At 42.9% G+C, this 19,501-nt stretch overlaps 1 protein-coding gene across 2 annotated transcripts in view; it reads right to left on the bottom strand.

Moving 5' to 3' along the window:
- Nucleotides 1-19,501, bottom strand: part of TEX9 (testis expressed 9) — a 32,960-nt gene that overhangs the window by 7,022 nt on the left and 6,437 nt on the right. For both annotated transcript variants that reach the window (XM_084752902.1, XM_084752903.1), the window contains 6 exons: nt 17,609-17,657; nt 16,522-16,604; nt 14,707-14,885; nt 11,438-11,520; nt 10,856-11,029; nt 6,417-6,551 (listed from right to left, as the gene is read on the bottom strand). In XM_084752902.1, coding sequence (XP_084609028.1) covers nt 6,417-6,551; nt 10,856-11,029; nt 11,438-11,520; nt 14,707-14,885; nt 16,522-16,604; nt 17,609-17,657 — 703 coding nt within the window. The remainder of the gene's footprint in view (nt 1-6,416; nt 6,552-10,855; nt 11,030-11,437; nt 11,521-14,706; nt 14,886-16,521; nt 16,605-17,608; nt 17,658-19,501) is intronic.

Raw genomic sequence — 19,501 nt, 5'->3', positions numbered from 1 at the left:
CCCTCGTTCACTCGCTGATGTAAATACAGAAAATATGTGCGAGACACACGAGCAGCTGTCAGACATCTGAGGAGTTCTCCATCCAACAGAGGCAGAAGGCAATGGAACAGTTATCAACTTAAGCCATATTCTGGATCCTAAACAAGCCTACCCAAATCTATAAAGATCCAAACAGATCGTGTATTCTCCATTCATGATGGGATTAACTTGCAAATTTCTTCATAATGTATGGGTTCAAGGAGAAAACAGAAAGAAAATTGCTGTTTTAAGTTGATGAAAAATTAAAAAATAATCAAAATCAAAATTTCTGGGAAGTAACCAACAGAATCATACAGTAAAGTTCTTATGTTAGACAGAAGAAGTTTCAATGCAGCACTTGCCATATCCATGTGAAAACATTAGCAAAATAAAAAAAATGAAAAAAGAAATTGAACATAACACAGAATGAAGGAACTAAAAAGAGCAGATTGGATATTACTTAGAAAATTTTTAACTAATTATAGAAAATGGAGCTGGAGCAATGGCCCAGAGGTTAAGGCTCTTGCTGGTCTTGCAGGGGATCTGGGTTCAGTTCCCAGAATCCACATGCGGGTTCACAACCAGCCGCAACTCCAGGGCCAGGGAATCCGAAACCCTTTTCTGGCCTCCACGGGCACCTGTACACACGTGGTGCTCATACGTGCACTCAGGCAAACATACATAAAATAAGTCATTTTTCTCACAGATCTAGCCAGCTGATGTCTGAAACGGGATTCATATCTAGAATCTACAAAGAAGTCAAAAACTTAAAGACCAAAAACCTCAAATCATATTATCAACAAATCAGACACATTAATTAAATAAGCAAATCTCAAAAGAAGAAATATAAGCACAATAAATATAAGAAAAAGTTTTCATCACCTTTAGTCCACTAGGGAAAAACAAATAAAAGCTACACTGAGATCAGAGCAGCCATCATCAAGACAGTGGTGGTAAGGATGTGGGGAAGGAGACGCTAGCTATAGGAATGTGAGCTGGGAAGTCAACATGAACGTTTCCATGTGATCCAGACGCACCACTCAGTGTGTATCTGAAGGGATCTAAGTCGGCATGCAGTGTGGTCCACAGTAGGCGGGTTACAGAACCGTCCTCGGGACCCAACCACAGCTGAGAGCATGAGGCGATGTGGGACCATGCAGAAGGACGGCAGCATGCTGTTTGCAGGGAGATGGTTGCCCCTGGGGGTCATCACACTAAGTCACACAAGCCAGATTCAGACAGTATTGCATGTTTTCTCTCAGGCAGTCTGGATTTGCATATACGTCTAAATGATATTAAAGCAAAGGAGAGGCTGCCTGAGGGCAGGAAGGAGAACAGTAACATGAGAAGGAACAGGGAGGGCACAGGAAGGTGACAATGAGTAAACTGACATATGTAGAAAGGATATATTCATGAGAGCATCATAGCGAAGCATCACAGTGAGGATGCCTGAACACGGCAGCTCACGTCTCGATCCCAAGTGGTAACTGTCAAAACTCTATAACATTTGATACCAAGCATGTGTGGGCTTATTATACACTAGTTATGTCTCAATAATATGAAAAATATACTTAAATTAGGTCAAAATTGTCGGCATATGTAGAGTATCGCTTTAAGAATAAATGTAGCTCTAAATGCTTTAGAAAATGAAGTTTAAAATCAGTGCTCTGAGGTTCAACTTCAGCTAGAGACAAAAGAGCAAATGAAAAAGCCCAAACAAGAAAGCAGGAGTGAGAGCAAGCTGCCAGGGAAACAGAAAACAGAATGTGAAATAAAAACAAATGCTGGTTCTTTGACAAGAGTAACTGATAAAGCATTAGTAAGGCAGGTGGAGGAAAAAACTCTCCCAGCATGGGTCAGCCAGACGCCTTGCAGAGTGCAAGCATCCAGTCCCAGAGTCCATGCAGAGAGTTCACTTGTGTTTAGATCAGGAAAGGAAGTCAGACAGTGGTACCTCTAGGAAGGGCGGGACAGGATGCAAGGATCTTTCTGGGCAATGAAAATGTTCTGTATGGGAACCGAACCCACGGTCATGGCAACGTGTCAGAGCCAAGCCTCAAGCTCTACATATACAATTTTCACTTTACCATATTTAAATTACATCATAAAAGAAAATAAAGTCAACCTAGTATTTCCTTCCAAGTCTACACTTGTTGTGCCTGGGGAGAATTACACATACACACTTCCTCCTTCCACTCGTTTCTAATCCTTCCAGAGCTTGGGTCCTCACTGGCCACCCTGCAGAAACATTTCTAAGGTTCTCTCAGCTCACACGCTCAGTTCCCTCAGAACCACACCTCACAGTACCCAGCAGCAGTGGCCACGCTGTGCCACACCCGTGCTCTTCTCCCTTGTACTCATCTGCTGCTGTGAGACTCTTAAATCTTGATAACCCACCTCTGATTCTTCAGAGTAACTTTCGTATCGCGATAAAAATAAAATAAATTTATTTTATTAATTTTTCTCCAACTCTCAAATTTGTAACCCTCCTTCCTCATCTTCCCTAGCTGCCTACTGGCACGTGACTGCCCTCCCTAAATCTACTCAAGGCTTTCTTATTTTAGTAATGGCAGAACCTAGGTTCAACAAACAAACAAAAAATTAAGTAGAAAAAAAAATCCTGACCTGGTGAGGTGGCTCGGTGGCTAAGAGTGCACAAACTGCTCCTGTAAAAGGACCCGAGTTCAGTTCCCAGCACATATATCCCAGCTCCAGGGATCCAGCACTCTCCTCCGGCCTCCTCATCCCCCTGAACTCATGTGCACACCCCCGACCCCACAGACACACATACACTTAGTTATAAAAAAAAATTTTTTTTGTTTGTTTGTTTGCTTGTTTTTCAAGACAGTGTCTCTCTGTGTAGCCTTGGCTGTCCTGGACTCGCTTTGTAGAGCAGGCTGGCCTTGAACTAATAGCAATCGCCTGCCTTATAAATTAACACTCCCTCAGGTCACCCCCTTTCAAAGCCCATATCCTGTCTTTGTGGTTTTCTCTCTTAAATGCGTATATTGGGGTGTTTATTTTGTTTTGTTTCTCAAGACAGGGTTTCTTTGTGTAACCTTGACTGTCCTGGACTTGCTTTATAGACCAGGCTGGCCTTGAACTCACAGAGATCTGCCTCCCTCTGCCCCCACAAGTGCTGGGATTACAGGTGTGCACCACTGTGCCCAGCTTAAGTGCATTTTTTAAATACTCAATTCATTTCCATTTTTGCTCCCATCAGTCGGTCCAGCCTACACTGTTCTCCCTTCCCTGTACTCTAGATGCCCAGCCTATCTGCATCCATCTTTGAGCCCTGCAACAGCTCCCCGACTCGATAGACAGGGTAACTGCAGCTGAGCTCCAGAACCCCACGCACGGTCTAAAGAACCACGTGATGACTTCTTGTACTCTGATGAGCAGGCTGGTTTTTTCACTACCACCTTCACATCTATGGTTGCCTTTCCCCTTTCTTGCCACACAGCCATTTCAGCACACCATTCATTCTGTTCATAATCTTTCCCCTTGACACTTAACTGCTACTGGTTATCCCAATATTAGCTTAGATTACTTTTAGGACACAAATGCCATGGTCTGGCTGCCTGCTCAGAACACCATGTACGGTCCACAGCACTCTGCCTTCTGGACTAAATCAAGGGCATGATTAGTTCTGCCTGACTAGTAACCTAAGCATCTAACTTCTGCAGTCAATCAATTTGGGTATATGAATGCAAGGACTACATTTGATTCTTAACGTCATCTATCTACAACCTCCCATAAACCTCTGGGTGGTAACAGGACCTCATAACTATTTCTAAGTGAATTGATAAAGAATCGGGAAATGATCACCTCTAAATGAGGTAGCATGGACTTTGGTTCCATATTTCAACCAACCATCTTATCAACTACTGGTTCTGAGTAGTGATCCATTTCACAACCCCTTCCTTCAGCAGGTTCCACAAGTGACAGCTGTGCCATGCTTGGAAGACACAACAGTGAACAAGACACTCAGGAACAGGTAAGATTCCAGAGAGTAGAAAAGAGAGAAGCAAGGATGTGGATAATGGGTCTTTGGATGAGAACGAGGAGCAGTGTGTGGATCCTTGGCACCCGGGCAAGGGGCACAGCCTCTGCAACCCTGGAGCAGTGTGTGGATCCCTGGCACACGGACGAGGGGCACGGCCTCTGCAACCCTGGAGCAGTGTGTGGATCCCTGGCACCCAGGCGAGGGGCACGGCCTCTGCAACCCTGGAGCAAGCTATTTGAGCTAACCATGGAACTGGCCAAGTCTTAGATCAGTGCAAGACTTTGCCACAACAAATAAGGTAGAGTGAGTGAGGAAGACACTCAATGTCAGCCTCTGCCCTTCAATACACATGTACACAAATGTGTGTACGTACACATGTACACATGCATACACATACCACACACACACACACCCTACAGCCTTACACTGTAAGATTCCTATAAACCTTCATCTGGTCCGGGCTGGCTGACTTCAGTCCAAAAGGTTACCTTTACTTTAAAGCCAAATTTTTTGTTTCCTAGCCTCTGTGGAGAATAAGTTTGTCATTATTTTAAAAACAGATCTTTAACTTTCTGATGACTATAAGGGAATTCTTGTTCTATTTTATGGAAACCTTACTATTTTCTTGTCATGTTTTAAACATACAGACCCAAAAGTTTTAATTTACCTAATCATATGTCTAAGAGGAATAAGACACAAAGGAGTAAATGGGAAAGTACACCATTTACTCACCAAAGAAAGTGTACACACAGATTAGATGCTAAGAAAAAACAAAACCACTGTGGAGCCTACACATCCCTAGAGACAAATCCTAAAAATATGCAAATAAGTAAAAAAGTCAGAAGTTTGAGTTGTGATACATAACTTTCTTTTTCTCTCTTTGGCTTTTTGAGATGGGCTCTCACTGAAATAGCTTTTGAAATTTTAAAATGAGTTGAGTCAGCCCTGTACACATACAAGTTTTTGGAGGTGTTCATACACCAAGTATTTATGACTTGAATTTTCAAGATTACTGGATAGAATGAAAGTTACATGTTGACAATAAACCAGTTTCGCTTTCTGTTCTCCTAATGTGTGTGGCAATCAGAGATAAGATCAACAACCAAAATGGCAAATCACAGTCCCTGATGCACAGTCAGTCACTGATGCACAGTCAGTCACTGATGCACAGTCACTTTCTTAAAAGCGTGCTGAGTGTTGGTATGTGTGGATGACTTACTTCAGTTAGGTCATCATTGATGACCTCTCAACATGGGACACCTGGTCACACAGCATGAGGCGCCTCAGGTGGAATCATTAAAATGCTGTAGTTAACGCACCATGTTTTGGCTTCTGCTACCCGTGTCTGAAGACTAATCAAGGTCTTTGTTTCTAGTGTTACTGAGAAAATTCAGAATGTACCATCAGTTATAAAATAATGTGGTTCCTAAGTCATTGTTAAAGTACTAAATGCTGTCATAAGGAAACAATTCCATCAGGTTGATGCAGAACTGATTTTATAGAACATACAAAGGGCCTTCCCATCAGTGTCCGCCTCCACTCAGCAGGTACTCAAGGCTCCGACTGAATACTCTGCTGACACTGGAGATGTGAGGGTAACAGTTACCACCAATAGGGAGAGTGCGTTTTTTAGATCTCACCGACATCCTGAGGAGATGCTCCAAGGCTAGGGCTTAGTGATCTATATTTGATGAAGCCTTTTAGTGCTCAAGGCCCAGAACTGCGGCCCAATAATACACCCCCTCTCCCTATACATGTCAGATGCCTGAGGTTCAGAGAAGAAGGTAGCAGGTGAGATACAAAAGATGATTTTTTTCCATTGTTTATCCACAGGGTTTAGAAAGAATCTAGCATATAACATGGGCCCCTCTAAAGATTACATGAAGGGCTGGGCGGTGGTGGCCCACACCTTTAGTCCCAGTACTTGGGAGGGACAGGCAGGAGATCGCTGTGAGTTCTAGGCCAGCCTGGTCTACAAAGCAAGTCCAGGACAGTCAAGGCTACACAGAGAAGCCCTGTTCTGAAAACAAACAAACAAACAAACAAACAAACAAATAACGTGAAGAAATGAATGAACTCTACAAAGTTGTGCAGTCACCTACATATAACAACAGCCAAAACATAAAATTCTTAACCAGTGGAAATGTACCTATTTTTAAAATATTTTTTTCTGAAAAGAGAACATTCCCCCAACGGCACACAAAAGGTGGAAGCGGAGAACCAGCTCCATGAAGCTGTCCTCTGACCTCCACATGAGCACACCCCACCCGGCCCTGCAAGGATGGTCCCCAGTGCTGCAGGAGGGAGGGAGGGAGGGGCTCCCACGGCAGGAGGGAGGGAGGGAGGGGCTCCCACGGCAGAGCGCTCCTAGAGCTATTCCAGCTTTGCATACCTTGTTGCTTTGCCTTAGTTTACTCAGCTCCGCTTTATACTTTTCTGCTTCTTCTAGAGCTCGGTTCAGGCGGACCTCTATGGCACTTTGACTTGTGGCGGCCTGTTTTTGCAACCTTTTTTTATTTTCTAGTTCCTGTGTAGTTAAAAAGGACATATATATGGAGTATTAAAGTACCAGTTCCCTTTTATATTTTACATTTTTTTTCCATTTTTATGTTTCTTATTTTCACACACATAGGCCTGCAGGCTAAACATCAAGAGACAGTTCTCAGAGGATTCTCACCCCAAACTGGTATTAGAAGCCTAAAAACTATAGTTGTGATTGCTTTTATTATTTAAAAATTTTTTATCCCTTAGTTTTTTTTTTTATCTGTGTATAGTTTTTGTCTGCATGTATTATGTCTCTACACCTCTTGAGTGGTGCCTGGAGAGCCCAGAAGAGGACACCAGATCCCCTGGAGCTAGAGCTACAGATGGCTGTGAGCTGTCATGTGGGTGCTGGGAATTGAACCTGGGTCCTCTGGAGGAGCGGCCAGTGCTCTTCACCTCTGCGCCACCTCTCTACACCCAATGAGTGTTGCTCTTTTTGTTTAGTGTTTCCTACCTCCTTCTACTGAGTCAAAACACTGTATAACTATCTTCCCTATTTATTTCAGAAGCACATCTTTTAAACCTGAGCTCTTTTGGAGACAGGACCTTGCTGAGTGTTTGGTCCAGGCGTGGCTGGACTCCTTCTGTGTCTGCCTCCTGTGTGTCAGGATCATAGGCATGCACCTCCAAGTCCAGCTCACTCAGGGCCTTCTGGAAACCTCTCAAAACATCAGTGTAAGACATCACCTGCCCACCTGAAGAAACAATGGATAAGACAATGGAAATTCTCCAACCTGGGCAGAAACTTACCTTGCAAAGCTTTGTATTGGGGCAAATATTCTAAGATATTCTGCTGCTCAAAGTGGACAGTTAACGTTTGAAGAAACAATAACCCATCTGATAAACTATAAACTCCGTGGTAACCAGCCCCTCCCCTGCCACACATGCTGTCAGGGGCTTCAATATGACTGTTTCTATCTCTCCCTGGTGGACGTGGACTTTTCTGCCTCCAATCCCCAGTTCCCCTACTGGCACGTACTTATGGTGCCCCACATTCTACCTGGGCGCTCACTCGGGCTTGAGCTCCCTCCTGGTGTTGCCTCAGGTCCTCACAGCTGGCCTGGGCTGGATTTGGTACCCTTTCTTCAGGGCTTCTAGAGCATCCTGATACAGGTTTAGCACATCATTTGCTGCCGGTGCTGAAACCACTCACTTGCTTGTCTCTCCCACTGCAGTGTAAACTTTTAAAGTTATCACTGTTTTCATTTCTGTGGTCCAGGCATTGTAGTTGCACATAAAAGGCACCAACGGCATCTTTATAAAGGCTGGAGGGATGGATGAGAGGTGAAAAGCACTTGCTGCTCTCGCAGAGGAGCCCAGCTTGGTTCCCAACACTGATATTAGGCAGCTCGAAACTGCCAGTACCTCTATTTCAGGAATCTGAAACCCTTTTCTGGCCTTGGACATCACATGGTGCACATACAGGCAAGCAGGTATCCACATGCACATAAATAAATAAATGATTAAAAGGACTTGGGCTTGACTGATAATACTGACACCTCCATTGTATGCATACAGCACATGGCCTGGCTGCTCAGAGCATCCAAAGAGCACTCAGTAAGCCCAGTGGTCACTGTGGAACTGGAGCGCGCTTTAACGTGACACTTGTCTGTTTAAATGTTTCTTTCTTGGCTATATTACATCGTCTTTGAAATTCATCTCTGTGGCTTTGAGTAATTAAAGGGAAAAACAAAACAAAACACATGCTGCTCCTTATGTAGGTCTCTGCACAAGCCAAGCCGCGCCTGGCTGCCGTCTGCTGTCACAGCCTTCTGCGCAGTTTTGTGGGAGGCGGCTACGCTGGGAGCTTGTAGGTGCTCACTGCTCACGCTGCAGAGCCGCCTCCCACCAGCCTCCAGGAGAATGCGCACACTACACCCTTCTCTTCCTCTTCCTCTTTCGCTAGAGACTTTGTAACTTTCTTCTTTTTTTAATATTTTATTTAATTTTAATTTATGTACATTGGTGTAGGGGTGTCAGATCTTGGAGTTACAGACAGTTGTGAGCTGCCATGTGCATGCTGGGAATTGAACCCAGGTCCTCTGGAAGAGCAGGCAGTGCTCTTAACCACTGAGCCATCTCTCTTGAGAACATGAAAAGGACAGCAAAGAAGAAAGAATAGAAAAGGAAGTTTTCCATGTGAGTGAACTCACTAAAGAAAGAAAACGTGGTAACTTTTTTTTTTTTGAAACAGTCTCACTGTGTAGATCAGGCTGGCTCAAACTCACAGAGATCTATCTGTCTTTGTCTCCCCAGTGTTGGAATAAAGGGCTGGACCATCAAGCCCAATACTGCATCCTGAAAACCTCCTCCTCCTCCTCTTCCTCCTCCTCCTCCTCCTCCTCCTCCTCCTCCTCCTTTTTCAGACACTCACTAGGCAGCTAGTCTGGAACACCTTACAGGACCTAGGCTGACCTCAAACTCCTGATAATCCTCCTGACCTTACCTCCTGAGCACTGGGGTTAAAGTGGCAGTTTCTTTAAAAAGTTTTACCACAGACTTTAATAAAACCCAGAAATTCTGCTTATAGATATTATCTAACATTGTGATAACATATATGTACTCACAAAGGCTTATGTCCATGCAAAATGGAAATACAGTGATATCATTTGTAATTAGTAATTCTAAAATGTGGTATATTTGTGAGTAAACACAGAACAACAAACCAAATCATGTAACAAGTTAAAACAAAAACAATAAAACTGCTGAACAAAAGTGGCCAGACACAAAAGTATGTATTTATGATTACATCTATATGCAATTTTAGAACATTAAAAACAAAACAATTAATGTGCAGTAGAGCTCAGCATCTGTCTGGGGCGATGCTCAGAGGCTGAGATGTGTGGGAAAGATGTAAAGGAGGCAGGGACATAGACATTTTCTCTACACTGTTAGCTGGATCGGCTGTTAATGTCACATCCATCATATCCAGTGGATTAGCTTGTCAGAGGATGACATTGCTTAGATCAGTCCTTTGTGTGGAAACAATGGGAATCTCTTCAGTGGTATGTGCCAGGCAAAACATATTCCAGAAAGGGAAACTGAGCATTAATGGTAAAGCAAACTGCCAGTATAAGCTATTGGCAGGGCAGGAATCAAACTACTTGTTTGACTCCAAAGACTATGCTTTCTAAAACTTTGATAAATTAACTCACCGAAGTGTATATTTAAAACAAGTACATCATATTGTTTTTAATTCATTCCTAAATAAAGTGAGTAACATCTTTGATTGCTAGGGAAACATAGACCCAAACCATAGTCTACATGCCAGTGGGATTCTGTAACCAAAAGGATAACTTACGATGAACAGGTGAAGGCTTGGAGAGACAGGGAGCAGAGCAACGCGACAGCATTAGAAAAGAGCTGGCAACTATCCTGTGAAAGGCACTGGCTTCAGCCCAAGCATTTCAAGATAAATAAATACATAACAAATTAAAAAGCACATTACGCAGAATGGAATATACACCACAATTAAAGAAGAAGGAGACAATTAGTACTGTAATATGGATCAATGGTAAAACAAACAAACAAACAAACAAACAAAAACCAATGTGTTGGGCGTGGTGGAGCACACCTTTAATCCCAGTACGTGGGAGGCAGAGGAAGGTGGATCACTGAGTTTGAGGCCAACCTGGTCTACAATGAGAGTTCTAAGTCAGCCAGGGCTGTTACACAGAGAAATCCTGTCTCAAAAACCAAAAAGAAAGAAGGAAGGAAGAAAGGATGGACCAAAAAACAAACATTGTGCTCAATAAGAGAAGTCAATTACAATGACTGTATATTATTTGAGTATGTACAAGGAAATTTCCAGAACAGACATATCTACTGAGACAAAAAATAGAGGGTAACCCAGGGCCGGTATGGAGGGGAGATGTAGATGTGGGGGTGATTGAAGGTGGGTGGGTAAGAGGCATTTCTGGAAGCTCCGACTATGTTTTGGTTTTTTTGTTTTTGTTTTTCAAGACAGGGTTTCTCTGTGTAGCCTTGGCTGTTCTGGACTCACATTGTAGACCAGGCTGGCTTCAAACTCACAGTGATCCACCTGCCTCTGCCTCCCGAGTGCTGGGAGTAAAGGCGTGCGCCACCGCCACCTGGCTCTGAATATGTTTTATATGAGATGGTCGTTACGTGAATATCCTGAAAGCCATTGGGCTGCATACTGCACTAGGAGGGGAAATGCAGTGCGTACCTCAAAGAGTTGTCCACTATTCTGTGTAAGCATTAATAGCTGAGAAGCAAACAAGAGTGTCCTGGGCACTGAGCCAGGAGAGCAGGTACAATGTTTACCCTTTCTATCGATGACAGCTGCTGCTGTAATCCATCACACTTTCTGTTTGCTTCTTCAAAAAGATTCTTATATTTTTCTATTTGGGATTGCTGGGAAGTAATTGTTCGCTGCTGTCTCACACAGTCTTCTTCAAAATTTTTCACCTTGGACTTTAAATCCTGAATTTCATCCTCCTACAATCAATCAATGGCATTGTCAATTATGTGAAAGATGTACAAGATCTGCTATTAACACACAGCAGAAAACAAAAGAGCCTCAGATGGTCTTTGGGAGATATTTACATGAGTACTAAGAAAAATAAAGCCCATTCCATATTCACTACCGGAAATGGGAGCCATATTTTATATTGAACAGCTTATCTAGCAACTCTAAAATAGTGAATTCTAATTTCAACATTTTTGATACATTCTTAAGCTTTGTGGTAATTCATCATTTCAGAATAAAGTTTGGTATCTATATACAATTTTTGAGTCTGATATTTAACTGTGGACTGTAATCTAAATAAGGCTATCCAAAAATAGAATTAAAACTGCCCCCGGCGTCTTCAGTAGAGCACCCGGGGAGAGACCGCCCTCGCTCACCTTCTTGTTGCACTCACACACAACGCTGTCTAGCTCCTCCTGCATCACATGGAGCTTGGCCTTTAGAAATCTGATCTGAGCATCTGTGGAGTCAAATCATGACAATCACTTCTTTTTGTTTTGTTTTGTTTTTTCCATATCTAAGATATTATCAAAAGATCTTATTTTATGAGTAAAATACGACCAAAGTAGGCCATCTGAAAGGAGACCCCAACAGGAACACTAAACATCAAACACTACGTCAGCAACAGAAAAGAACAGAGCGAGTGGTCGCTCCAACTAAGGAGGGTGAATAAAGACAGAGGGACAAGGACAAACCCTTCCTCCCATGAACCTCACCTTCAAGCTCGAGTTTACACACTGGACTCACACCTATTACAGTGACCCAAAAAATATATATCAACCAAAGTGATAGTTGTTGGCATAATGTTCACTGTGCACAGTTCACCCTTGTTCATTCAAATGCTGATTTCTCCACCCCCCTCTCTGGATCAATCCAGATATTGCATTGTGATGCTTATTCTAAGTATCTCCTGTTTTAACTTCGTGTAAACATGTAACCATTTGTTCTCTGTGTTCTCAATAAAAGCAAACTAGGCAGTGCTGAGCAGTAACAGAGAATAGGGTGGAAAGTCCTGGTCCAGTGAGTGCAGGAGAAAGATGAAGGAAGGAAAGGATGGACCAGGAAACATCAGAAGAAGTGAACTGGCTGTAGGAGATGATTTAAAAGCAAGTATAATGTGGGAAATCTGAATGAGAAGAAACTATACTAGCATGGAGGCTTAAGATGAAATACTTATTGCACAGCATTGTGCTATAGGCTAATTAAATAGATCCTAGTCTCTGTGGCTACTTGGGTATAAAGCTGGTTATTACTAAAATTAAAATTCAATATTCAATATTAAATAATCACTCAACAGATAGTAGCCTCAGATAGCAATGTCCAAGAATTTGACAGAAACAAACAAATCCTCTCTAGAAAAAAATGACGCTTCAAATCTTACAGTCTCTGCTCCCAAACTGACAAACAGATCATTCTAGTCCACCAATAACCAGCCGCTCCAAGCACCTGGAGCACAGGGGCTCTCCCGGGATGAAGACACGCAGGCGGAGCCCACTGAAGAAGGAACACACTGAGACGGTGGCCACAGCAAGTAGTAGTGTTCACCGTAAAGCTGTTGCTAGTCCTGGATTTCGACATCTCTGTCCTGTAACAGGGCACTGGTGACTGGTGACTGTCTCCAGGAACAAACATCTGCCCAGCACATCCTGGGAGGCATCTAAAGAGTGACAACTGACTTCTTGACTCGCTAACTATCCTTCCCTCTACTAGTCTCAGAGGCTTGACTAGGTCAGTAAGTGCTACAAATGTCTAAATGAATTGCTTTCCACTGTGACTGACTAGGGTGTAGCTCAATCATCTTCACACACACACAAGCTGTTTAACAGGATTTTTTGGAATCAGAATTTCAGAGATAAACGTTAGGATCATCTGTAGTGAACACTTAAAATTAAAAAAAGGAAAAAGAGATGGAGGCACTCCTGCTAAACATCCTGACATCAGAACATGCTGACAGCCGGATCAAGCACCTGGGTGTAACAAGCAATGTCCTGGGAGCAGGTAGCCCACATCAATCAAGAACAGAGACCAGGGTTGGAAAGATGGCTCAAAGGTTAAGAGCACTGACTGTTCCTCCAGAGGTCCTGAGTTCAATTCCCAGAAACCACATGGTGGCTCACAACCATCTATAATGTGGTCTGATGCCCTCTTCTGGTGTGCAGGTGTACACGCAGGCAGAGCGCTGTATACATAATAAATAAATCTTTTAAAAAAGAGCCAGGCATGGTGGCACACACCTTTAATGCCAGCACTCAGGAGGCAGAGGCAGGTGGATTGCTGTGAGTTCAAGGCCAGCCTGGTCTACAAAGAGAGTCCAGGACAGCCAACGCTACACAGAGAGACCCTGTCTCAGAAAAAAAGGGGGGAGGGGTGTGGGGACAAAGGCCAATAAGTCTGCAAGGAGAAGGACCATAGAGACCCAGGCTCCAGGCAGCTCAGCCTCCAATGTACCTCAGCACCGTATGTGCTAGCAATATGGCATTCTTGTAGTCACCTTGAAGAAAATTGAGTGTTTGGCACCCTGGTTGAATCATTAAGCACAGCTTAGGTACGACTAGCTGGTCTCTACTGGGCTCAAGCAATGTCGCTCTGAAGGACCCTCCGCCTGAGAGGCAGCACCCACCCACTGTCCTACCCCACCTCTGGATGCAGTCATGCTGCCTTACTGTACCCTTGGCTATTAGACCTACAACATATTTTGTGCTACTACTGCCACTGTCTGAATGGATCACACCTACTGATAAACTGTAGACTCACTCAGAGATAGGTTGTTAGGGTTTTAAGATTCATTTGCTATGAGTTGTCCGGCCCCCTTTTCAGTGTCTGAACAATAAAGTGTGTATTTGAAAAAGGCACGCTGTCAGCCTCTTGTGGTGCACTAGCTGTGTTCAAGACAACATTTAACAGACTCTAGTTTTCAAATGGAGAGAGTGCTATCACAGGGGGGCTAGCTGGCCAGATTGGAGTTACAGCTAACCACACTGCAAGCTCACATTCGTTATACAGCCAAATGACAGCTCATGGTAACTATGCTCACACATTCCAATTGTTCTGGGTTTGGTTCCAGCAGCACAGGTGGCTCCTCACAATCTCTGTCATTCTAGAGGCATTGCTGCTAATGAATACAACGCTTTTAGATGATTGAAACTCAGGGTGTTTTCTACTTACATGCAGAGTCTAAGTTAGGAAGGGAATTATATTCATTAAAAACTCATTTGATTACTTATCTGTTGCTAGAACAATTCATGTATCCTTTTCAAATATATTGATTTAGCATACAATAAACAATATAATAAAAATAAAGGAATTCAGAGAAACTTGATTTCAGTAATAAGCAATGGGACATTTTCGTTTCAGTTGAAAACTTCAATAAAACAAAAAATATAGTCATGACTTTTTACAATACAAAATATCAAACAGAGGAAAGTTAGGTGACCTCACACCACCAGCGCTGGCCGGCAAGTACTGGCGGCCAATTTACTTTCTCTACGTGTTCCACTCTTCCTTCCATCCTCTGCATCTCTCTAGATTACTACCCAAACACAAATCCATGTTGTGATAAAGTTTTTTAAAAAATAGTCCCTCAAATTTTTTTCTAAGGAAGTAGTTATAATGTTAAGAGAAAAACTATAAAGAAAAGGAGATGTACCTGTCCCAATGTCCTTACTAACACCACAGAAACTGTCGTCGTCCGTGTGTTCCGGCAAGCCATCCTCTTCCAGCTGCCCTTCAATTCTGCTGATTGTCTTGGCAAGGGAGAAGTTGGAGAAATCATCTGGAATGGCCACGTCACTGGCCGTCTGCACGTCAGGATATTTCAGCTTAACACTAAGAAATAAAGCATGCACACGCACATGAGCAGACACAGGATGGTGGGCAGGACGGGGCTTTGCTCAGACAGGTCAGATAACCTTTGTGAAACGTAAGCATGCGACATCGACAGTGGCACTCAGCCTTTAAGATGGGCACATGCAGGCTTCCTGACAGATCCAGCCTACAGGGTTAGGTCGGCTGTTGGAGAAGAACCGTCGGGTGCTGCCCCATCCTGAGAGAGAAGGAATTACCAGATCCTCAGTGCCACCAAACTCAACGCGGTTTTTCATGTGGGGAAACACATTCTGACAAGAATCAAAGTTGACCAAAATGTTGGATTTGACTTTTTAACATTAAATAGAGGAAGAATTAGGGAATAAAACGCACTTCTAATGGCACTGAAGCCTGGACCAGGCCGGACACATCTAGATGTCACCAAGACTGCAACTCTGAAAGCCCAGCTTACTGTAGTAACATAAAGGCTTCTGAATTCTTACAATAACCACCTTTAATTTCAACAGTGACTGTGAAGCCTGGACAATGGAATTCTACAGGGATACATGCAGTTTAGCCAATGATTAGGCTGGGTTTTTTTTTTTAAGATTTATTTATTTTTTATTATGTATACAGTATTCTGTTTGCATGTACACCTGCACACCAGAAGAGGGCACCAGACCTCATTATAGATGGTTGTGAGCCACCATGTGGTTGCTGGGAATTGAACTCATAACCTTTGGAAGAGCAGACAGTGCTCTTAAGCTCTGAGCCCTCTCCAGGCTGTTTTTATTAACTTTATCTTCTCTGCTATTTCAATTCTATTTTTTCCCTTTAAGCAATTAAAAGGCACAAGAGTTAATAAAGATTTTCCTCCATTATTATAATGTAATTACCAGCTTGGGTAGGTCATGGGCATAAAGATTTAATAGCTTACTGATTGGTACAACCAAACTCTTTTCATTTTATTAGTCATCATCATCATCATCATCATCATCATCGCCAGTATCATGGAAACATGCTATAATCCAAAGGGTAGTCTTGCACTCGATCAGAAACAAACAAACAAACAAAAACCCAGCAGGTCTAAATTATAATTATGACAATCTACTTTATAGTATATCAAACATCCCCATCTCATAAATATAATAATGTATGTATTCTGTCAAACAGTCAAGAACTAGAAGACAGTTTAATCTATTTGCGAGAACCTGGCAGAATGATCTGAAAGCCCAGGCCCCAGGGCTAGAGAGACAGCCCCGCAGGTAAGGGCGCACGCTGTTCTCACAGAGGACCCAGGTTTGGTAACTCTGGAGGCCCTAACAGGTGTTCTGGTCTCAAAGGGCACCTGCACATACAGGGTGCACATACATTCATAGAAACATACACATAAACACATAAATCTTTTTTAAAAGTCTAGATCTCAGTCCCAGTTTCAATAGTGTCTCACTAAGAAAGCAGTAACATTTATGAAGAGGTAGTGATTTTGTCTTAGAGAAAGCAAAATGTTTATTAACTGCTGAAACAGTTCCAAAATTACTGAGTATGATGGGGTGCATGCAGTATCTTTATATTGGGGACATTTATAACCAAGAATGCAGATACTGTGGAGTGTAAAACAGAAGAGGAAAGCCATGTTTGTCACGCTGTACTGTACCTTGAATTTGCTTTCCTTCCTTTATCTGCAGAGTGGAGTCTGTTATGAACCTTATTTACAGGACCAGTGTTTGTGGTCTTTGGCTAGAGAAAAGAATTGAAAGCACAATGAACTAAAAGTCTAATCATTTCTCTTTTTTTAATTTTATTTTTTATTTTTACTTTTTCTGCATTGTTGTTCTGTGTGTGGATGTTTGATTCCCTGGAACTGGCATTAGACAGTTGTGAGATGTCATGTGGGTGAACAGCCAGTGCTCTTAACCACTGAGACAGTTCCCCAGCCCCGACAATTTTGTGGCATGTGCAATTGTTATTTTGCTGCAAATAAGAATTGGTATTTTTATATAATTAATTCAGTTGCATTTTCAGGAATCCCAGAACTGTGCAGGAAAGACCTAGACAGCACCCAGATCAAGAGAATCAGAAATACAGAAAATGAGTCCCAAAGATGCATGCAAACTCAGCCAGCTAGCGAATGTTAAACTGGGATGCTTCGACTCACAGAGTTCAGTTTTCCTCATGAGCCAACAGTGTGGCATGCAGGCCTCTCCTGGCCTTGAAATGTACAGTTCCCTTGATTCAGAAAAGCCTTGTGGCTAGAAACTGAGACTCCAGGATGCCCAGTGGCTGGGAAAGTCATCTCTGCCCCATGCTCTTTGGACAAGGACCAATCTCATTTCACAAGATTATGATTCACAGAGAGCTGAAGAGCCTAATTCTACAAAGTCTCCTCTTTAGAACTTTGTTCACTATCCTCCAGATTATTCAGTAGAATTACAAGGCAGGGTTTATCCAAACTCTTTTGTAATGCTGAGTGAGTGCATTACATCGGAGTATTGAGGTTCACATTCTAGCTATTGAGGCATATTCTTCCCCTATTTGTCTTTTAAAAAAAACAAAAAACAAAAAACAACCCTAGGGACCAGTAAGATGGATGATAAGATGCTTGTTGCCATGTGTGATGACCTGAGTTCAGTTCCCAGAGTCTACATGGTGGAAGGGGAAGACCAACTCCACACGTTGTCCTCTGACGTCCATATGCATGCTGTGGCACAAGTCAATGTTATACATAAAACTTTATTTCATACCTTGGTTTCTGACCATACAGGAGCCATCCCTTCCGATGACAACAGATCTCTACAAACGAAAAGTCTGACATTAAGCTGAGACACCATGAAATTCAACAGTAATTATAAAGAGGAAATATTGCCATAGTTCTAGACAGTCACACGTTAACAACATAAATTATAAAGTTGATTTCCATATAAATTATATCTAGACATATGTATATATTTAATAATTATAAATGCACAGAGTTACACTTGACTTTGATTCTGGTTTCTAGACATTAACTTACTTTGCCTGAAGGCCAATAAAAAGGGCTTAGATTAAACAATTCACTACACAGAGGTATGGCAGTATTTTCTGAGGAAAAATGTAGTATAAACTTTAATTAGTGTAAATCATAACAAGTGATGACTGGCTAAATAGAGACCTATTCACTTCTTAAATGAGTCAACACTGGCAATCTGGCTCAGCATGTGAATGTGCCATGCCTGACCCTGAGTTTGAGCTGCAGGACCCACATGTTGGGAGGAGAATACTAATTCTGACAGGCTCTCCTCTGATTTCCATCTACGCATGGGTGGGACACACACACACACACACACACACACACACACACACACACACACACACACCCTACTGTGCTTTTACTGTAAGCATGCTCAACTCCACCTTCTAACGCACTTGACCACTTGGCCAGGACCTCTCTTCATAACATCCTGAACTCATGAAGGTGGGGGCCAGCTTGCCTTTCCCACTGTTTAATTAATGCTTTGAATTTGGCACAGTGTTTTACACATAAAGTTTTAAACTGACATTAAGTAAATAGGCATTGAATGAATGATTGAATAATCTAAACCCATTGTATTTCCTGAACCTTTAGATTTACAGAGTTATGTCTGTAGTTTAGGACAAGGCCTATCTGTAGGTGTACACACACACACACACACTGGCTCACCAGCAGGCTGGGTCTACCCACACCCACTCATGACTCCTGCTGGTGCTGGCTTGAGTAGCTGTGACCGACGGCCTAGGCCCACGAATCCTAAAACATTTGCCCTTTCCATGGGAAGCTCCTGCCCCTGCCCCACTGTCTAGAGCAGCTGTGTTGTTAGCCCATGTCATTACCTATTGCTGTGTGAGGAGAATGTCACCGTACTCCCCAGAAATGACATCCACAGTGGAGGACACACAAGATAAAACCACTGTCCATCAGACGTCACCTACTGACCTAGCCAGGCACAGTTTTTTTTTATCTGTTTGTTTTTTGCTAATTAACATGAATGTATACTTAGAGGAAATCTACTAGAAATTACCTCTGTGAAAGAAAAGTAGCTTTCAAAATAAATGTATGAGAAATCACATTTTTCACACACAACGCAAAAATCTTTCCAAAATCACACATATCTTGAACTGTCCTTATTTCAAGCTGTGCCCACCACTGTCATTAGCCACCAACATGTTTTTTGCACTGCCCATCCCTCTCCACACACACACAACACACACACACACAACACACACATGCACACAACACACACACACACAACACACACACACACAACACACACATGCACACAACTAAAAACATCTACTGGCGGCTGAAGAGAAGGTTCAGTGGTTAAGCGTTCAGTCTTAACACCCAAGTTGGGCAACTCTTTCTCTGGGGAACCGGTTGCCTCTGGCCTCCACAGAGAGTGATGCCCACACCCACAAACATAATCAAAATAAAGGACATCTGAAACGCAGCTGCCAGCTGCCCATGACCATGAGGTGTGCATGCTCCCTCTACTGGTGCCCTCCCACGCACGATGCATAGCTACAGCGCCCGGACTGGCAGGAAACTGGTGTCTGAAGTACGACTGGGACAGCCTGAGTGGTCAACCCTGCTTCCGCGCACCAGCAGATTTAAACGTTCT

Source organism: Acomys minous (assembly GCF_964271855.1).
Source record: "Acomys minous genome assembly, chromosome: 13".
Classification (NCBI taxonomy): domain Eukaryota; kingdom Metazoa; phylum Chordata; class Mammalia; order Rodentia; family Muridae; genus Acomys; species Acomys minous.
This window is presented reverse-complemented; position numbering and strand designations above follow the sequence as displayed.